We start from the raw sequence: 6,000 nt of genomic DNA on the forward strand, positions 1-6,000 counted from the left end.
CTGTGCACTGCCCTTGAACTCCATTATCTCCCTCAAACTGGAGCCTGCTGCTGGGGGTCCCAGCACAAGTCAGTCGCTTCCCTCGCCTTACCTTGGCCTGCCCCGTGCTCTGGCAGCAAAAAGCCACGCTGGCATGTTCTCCGGCCCCTTGCTGTGTTAATCGGCCTGTTGGGAATCTCGGTGTGCTCTGCAAGTGCCTGACTCTCTTCTGCTGCTTTTCCAGTCTGAACATACAGCGTGCGTAGCACTGAGCACCATTCAGGGACTTCAGACAATTGTATGAGGACAGTGTGTCGGAGGCTGGCACAGCCTTTCTGCCGATGGAGTACTGAATGCCTGTTTGTTTTCTGTGTTCTTTCCAGTGAATTTCAGTCCCAGTGTTTGGAACAAAGTCATCTCAGTTACCTTCTCTTGTTCTTTGTTACATGTGCTGTTCGCTGCGTCAGCAAACTTCGAAACTCATTTGAGAAATTAAGTTGGAAAATACTAAGGAAACCAATGTTTGAATTTGAAAACTTATGTCTTGTTTGGTAGCAACAGTAGTACTCAACATTAAATAAGTGCGTCCATGTGGTATGTCAGTAGTGAAGTATTCTTCCCCAGTTGCTGAAATAGATGCTTTTTGTGAAGTGGTCTTTGCTGTATGAATTCTGACTACAGATCTCTTTATTGTCATTATAGAAAACCTAGGATAAACTCTCAGTTGGTGGCACAACAAGTTGCCCAGCAATATGCAACCCCACCACCACCTAAGAAGGAGAAGAAGGAAAAGGTGGAAAAACAAGACAAAGAAAAGCCTGACAAAGAGAAGGAAATTAGTCCAAGTGTTACAAAGAAGAACACTAACAAGAAGACTAAGTAAGTTTCAATGATGCTCTATTGCGTGTAGTGTGACTTCATTACCGTGCATTGATTAATTAAGTTAAAAGTTAATTTAACTAACATCATGATCTCCCCTCTTCCCTCCAATTCTTACAGACCAAAGTCGGATATTGTGAAAGATCCTCCTAGCGAAGCAAATAGTATACAATCTGGGAATACTACAACAAAGACGAGTGATTCAAATCACACTTCAAGGTAACTTTATAGAAAAATTAAGCTCTTAATATTTGAGAATTGTATAAATAGCAGACACTGCTCTTTTTGGTGGACTGGCAGAGTACAGTCTAACTGACAGTATGATGATGCCACCAGTGGCTACGAGCCTTGTATGCATGCAGTAAGCGTTCAGCCACCCTTCTGGTGAGGACAGATTCAGGCATTTGAAATGCTCATTCTATTAGCCACTCAGTTCCCGTTTTTCTGCTTAAATAATCATGTGTCAACCGGGCAGTAATGCCTCTTGGCTGTAAAATACACTGGGCAGAATTCACCAGCAATCATAGTGGTCTTTATCAAATTCATACCGTCATTTGGTAGCAGTAACGAAGGTTGCTTTTAAAAAAATTCCTTACCTGTAGCTAAATAATTGTAATTGTCAGGATAATCCTCTGAGTATACTGGAGTTAAGACTGGATGAGCAGATTTGTTGGAATCTTGCTATCAACAAAAGGCATGAATGGTTGGCTTTGTATTTGTCTATTTCAAATGAGCAGCTGTTTGTGGAGAGCTGTTTAGTCTACACTGATGCTCCATGCTTGTTTTCTTTAGGGTGGTGTCTTGTGCTTTTTTCATAATTCAAAAATTCAGAGTCAAAGTACAGTCCTTATGTTTTTGAACTTACAGAACTGCAAGAAGCAGAATTCAACTGGGTACTTTCCTAGTGTGGGACACACAAGAATTGCATCCATTCTGTAATTGCATAATGTTTTATAGGGAAGCTAAGTGAACAGAAGCACAATTTTTGTTAGTTGCAACCAGTCATAAAGTATATGCAAAACAAAACATGGCTTCCACCGCTGTGTTAGCATAAAGACGGGCAAGGCATGACTGCAGAAAACTGTCTTGGAAGATTTTAAATAATAACATGAAAACATTTAGTAATAGCGACTGCCCTGTACAGAGTAATTCACTGGAATGTAGCGAAGGCATTGTGAGATTTGCTGTGCTTAAACTGGAAGACCGAGCTGTTTGTGGTGACTACTGCCAACTCTTCCTCAATCCCCAAAGATTTAACTGTCCATTCCTGATTCGATTATAGAAATACAGCTTCATTGCAGTGATATTTCTGTCTTGTTTTTTTCAAAACAGTACTTACTTTGAGGCTTAGGATGCAGGGGACTTGATGCACTTGACTAATGAGATAACATTAAATTGATAGATTGCATCAAATAATTGTTTTTACTCCTTAAAGGAGTCACTTTGTCTAGTGCAGAATCATCTAGTCCATCTTTTGCGGCAAGATTTTTGTCATTCCTAATTAGTCCTTAATAATAGTATCAAGACTAGCTGGAGTATTTTTAAGGGATACATCATTTCCTTCAGTTATTAAACTGTCTTTTTAAGTGCTTAGTTTAGTGGAACTTTTCGTGCAGCTCACTGCCCTCAAGAGTGCTCTCAAGAATCTTTTAAAAGAACAGGATTTTTTTTACAGAGTTCCAAGTTATCTATTCAATTATTTTTTGTGCCCAGGTTTCCTAGCTTTTTTGGGGAACTTGTATTCTAAGGGCTGCTGTTTGAACTTCTTGGTTACCATGCCTGTTTCTGAAAAAAATACCTTCTGCATCTTCCTGTGCTCTTTGATTGTTTTGAAACACATTTCGAGCTTAGCCATAAACCTTTTCAGCTGTAAAAGAGGATGTGAAGCATCGGCGTGTTTAAATCAGCGATGGCTTCTGACAAGCAATAGCAGGAATGCACGTTCAGCCCTGCAGAAAGGTGGAGGCAGTAAGGTCTGTTCCGGTATCTGGGCCGGCATTTCTTTGGCTGTTTCATAGTACAAGAGAAAACAAATGACCTAGTCAAATTACAGGAAGAACCGGGTTTCCTAGAGGAACTCAGAGTTTAAGGAGGAAAATACGTACGTGTACTACGCTTCCGGGAATGTTTACTGCTGCCTCCGCTGCCAGTGCTCTGGGGGCAGCGCTGATCTGCTGAGACACTAGCCGAAAGCTGATGGAAACCCCAAAAGTTGCTGAGCTGGCCGGCCTTTCTTGTTACCCACAAACACAGTGACATCATTTCATCTAGTCTGTGGTTATGTGTTAAGTTTGCCAGCTCTCACAAGTGCGTCCGTACAGCGCATACACGTGGGCGTATGTTTCGCTGCTGCAATTCAGTAAGCACCGGTACTGCTTTGGAAAGAGCAGTCTCTGACCCGAGGGGCAGATTCAAGTAGGAAGTTTTATCCGTAGTTGTTATTACATGGTTGCATTTTAATTGTATTTTCTGTGTATTAGAAATGCTGCTCCTCTTGTGCGTGTGATATGTTGAAGCAGCCTCCTAGGTTAGACATAAAAACACTGTTTTTGGTGCAGTAAATTCTGTTTTGCTAAGGAAGTTTGCAGAAATACTGTTGTTTATTTCTGAAGCTGTGCATCCATCCTTAATACTTCCAGTTCTGGAATACCACTTGGACAGCTGCTTCTTAAGGGCTTCCCTCTTGTTAACTTAACGCTGCAAGCTAATGAGTATACGTGGCAAACACAAAGTCAGCTTGATTTCCTCTGGTTTTGTTTAGGCTGCATTAGCCTAATATTCCGTAGACAAAGAGAAGATAGGTTTAAAAGCTGGAGCTTGATCCCCAAGTACGCTACCCTTCCCTCCATCTCTTGAAATAAGGCAGTTCTCAGCAAGCTACTTTTCACTGAAGTATAAAGACTCTCCTTTTTAATTTCCCTACTGGGAATATTCCACTGCTTAAGTCTGACCCTTAATTAGGAGCAAAAGCTGTAAATTGCAGCAGTTGCTGCAGCTGACTTGGAATTGGTTGGTAGTTGGAGGAGTGTCCAAGAGCTTGTTGTTTCCGAGCTTTGGACCAGCCCCTGAAATGCACATGAATGTCAGCTTCCTAGAGTCTAGACCCTTATTAGCTACATTACTAATTGAATGATAGCACAGCATGCAAATTACTGAGATAATCCTGAGCTATAAAAATCAATGTGTTCTCTTCTGTTGTGTTTTTCTTTTTTTTTTCCCCTAACCAAAAAGAGCTAGCTGCAAGAAATATCATTGCACGTTCTGGATTTTATTTTCAAAAGCCTTGTTTCCAGAGGGAATGTTTTTGAGCGATTTTATCCATAGCCTGATTGGGCATCTGATTTGTATGAGCTCAAAGCAGCTGAAAGAGAAGCCAAGTTGTCCCAGTGCCTGCGTTGTTTGCAGCTGCAGAGTTCCAATATGGGAATGAAAGAACCGTGTTCAAATGCTTTCATGTGGTTTTGTATTGCGGAGTCACAGCCTTGTCTCATAACATCAGGGCACATGATGAGATGGGGAATTTAGATAACAGAATTCTTTCATCTGCCCCTTGGGGAGGAGATCCCTAGGTCTCCCTGGCTCCTGTCTGCTTGGCTCTGTTCTAGTGTCCTCCTTTCTGGCTGAGCTGGATTAAAGATAACCGTCTATAGCACAGCACCTTCTGCTGAGCTCTACAAGACAGGTCCTCCCCTCGGGATCCAACGTGCTGCTGCAGCCCTCACAGGCTGTGCTGCTGCTGGGAGCAGAAGGTCAAACCTTTGTCCTCTGCTGAGCAGCACTTACTGCTACCTAGATGCTCTTCCCGATTGTTGCAGTCTGTGCAGGCGAGTGGAGAAGTCACCAAGTTTGTTGAATGCTGTTTTTTGTAACAAACTCTTCCTTTCTCGTTTATTTTTATCCTGTTTATAAATGTTTTCTCCTTTATTTTAGACCCAGACTGAAAAATGTGGACAGAAGTACTGCGCAGCAGCTGGCAGTCACAGTGGGAAATGTCACAGTAATTATCACAGACTTTAAAGAAAAGACTCGCTCCTCTTCCACGTCGTCTTCTACAGTGACCTCCAGTGCAGGATCAGAACAACAGAATCAGAGCAGCTCGGGCTCTGAGAGCACAGACAAGGGCTCGTCCCGTTCCTCCACGCCAAAGGGGGACATGTCGGCAGTCAATGACGAATCTTTCTGAAAATTGCACATGGAGTTGTGGAAACTATGAATCAGGGTATGAAATTCAAACACTCCACCTGCCCATGCTGTTCAGATCCTGGAGAGCCTCTTTTGTGCTTGAACACACACTTTCTTGGACATCGACCTCTTACTGATGCAACCAGGATAATTTCTGCTTGCCGTGGGCATCTGGCCACCAAGGAATTTCTCACCCTAACGATTACTCTTGACACTTTTATGTATTCCATTGTTTTATATGATTTTCCTAACAATCATTTATAATTGGATGTGCTCCTGAATCTACTTTTTTATAATATCTGCTGTGCACAATTTTCCATGAACATTACAACTTTTTGTTTTGGGATAGGGAGTGGGTGGGGAGGGAAGGGGGCTTTATTTATTGCATTCACAAACTCCATCCTCTCTCAACATATCCTTTTTAAGTTCAGTTCTTCTTCCAGTTATACTGTGTACTATCAGTTTTGATATAAATTATATATAAATATATATATAAATAAATATATATAAAGGGTTATTTGAAACCAATACATGGAAACGCTGGTGCTTGAAACACTGTGAAGTGAAAAAAAAATATTGAACAGTTAAAGATCTGGGACAGTCCCCTTCTGTGAAAGTGCTGAAACTGAAATGGAACTGGTCTTAGGTGAAAAGCGTTCCTGAAGGTTTGAACCTAGATGGGACCCATTCTCTCAATTTGTTCCTTCCCCATTTTTTCCCTAGGCAATGGCTATAAGTGTACTGGACACAGTTTTGATTTTTTTTTTTAATACCTTGGGATTTGAAATCAGGAGATTGTTCCAGATAATGTGTATTTCTACTAGGGTAACTCAGCTTGACAGCTTGCAGGTTTGTGTCCAGCTGGAGCGTAAGTGTTTAGAACTAGTCTGGTGCCAGCACGCCACGGATTCACGCGTTTCAGTAACATCAGCACTGCTATGTCGTGCATAGCCAGCCCCC

General features: G+C 41.9%; 1 protein-coding gene across 1 annotated transcript in view; it reads left to right on the forward strand.

Annotated features, from left to right (window-relative positions):
- RYBP (RING1 and YY1 binding protein) overlaps nt 1-5,404 on the forward strand; it is a 39,378-nt gene extending 33,974 nt beyond the window's left edge. Inside the window, exons 3-5 of the mRNA XM_082768017.1 lie at nt 682-858; nt 979-1,077; nt 4,789-5,404. Of these exons, the coding sequence (XP_082624143.1) occupies nt 682-858; nt 979-1,077; nt 4,789-5,041 (529 nt within the window). The 3' untranslated portion in view covers nt 5,042-5,404. The remainder of the gene's footprint in view (nt 1-681; nt 859-978; nt 1,078-4,788) is intronic.
- Nucleotides 5,405-6,000: the final 596 nt, after the last annotated feature.

Source organism: Aythya marila (assembly GCF_965140915.1).
Source record: "Aythya marila genome assembly, chromosome: 10".
Taxonomy (NCBI): domain Eukaryota; kingdom Metazoa; phylum Chordata; class Aves; order Anseriformes; family Anatidae; genus Aythya; species Aythya marila.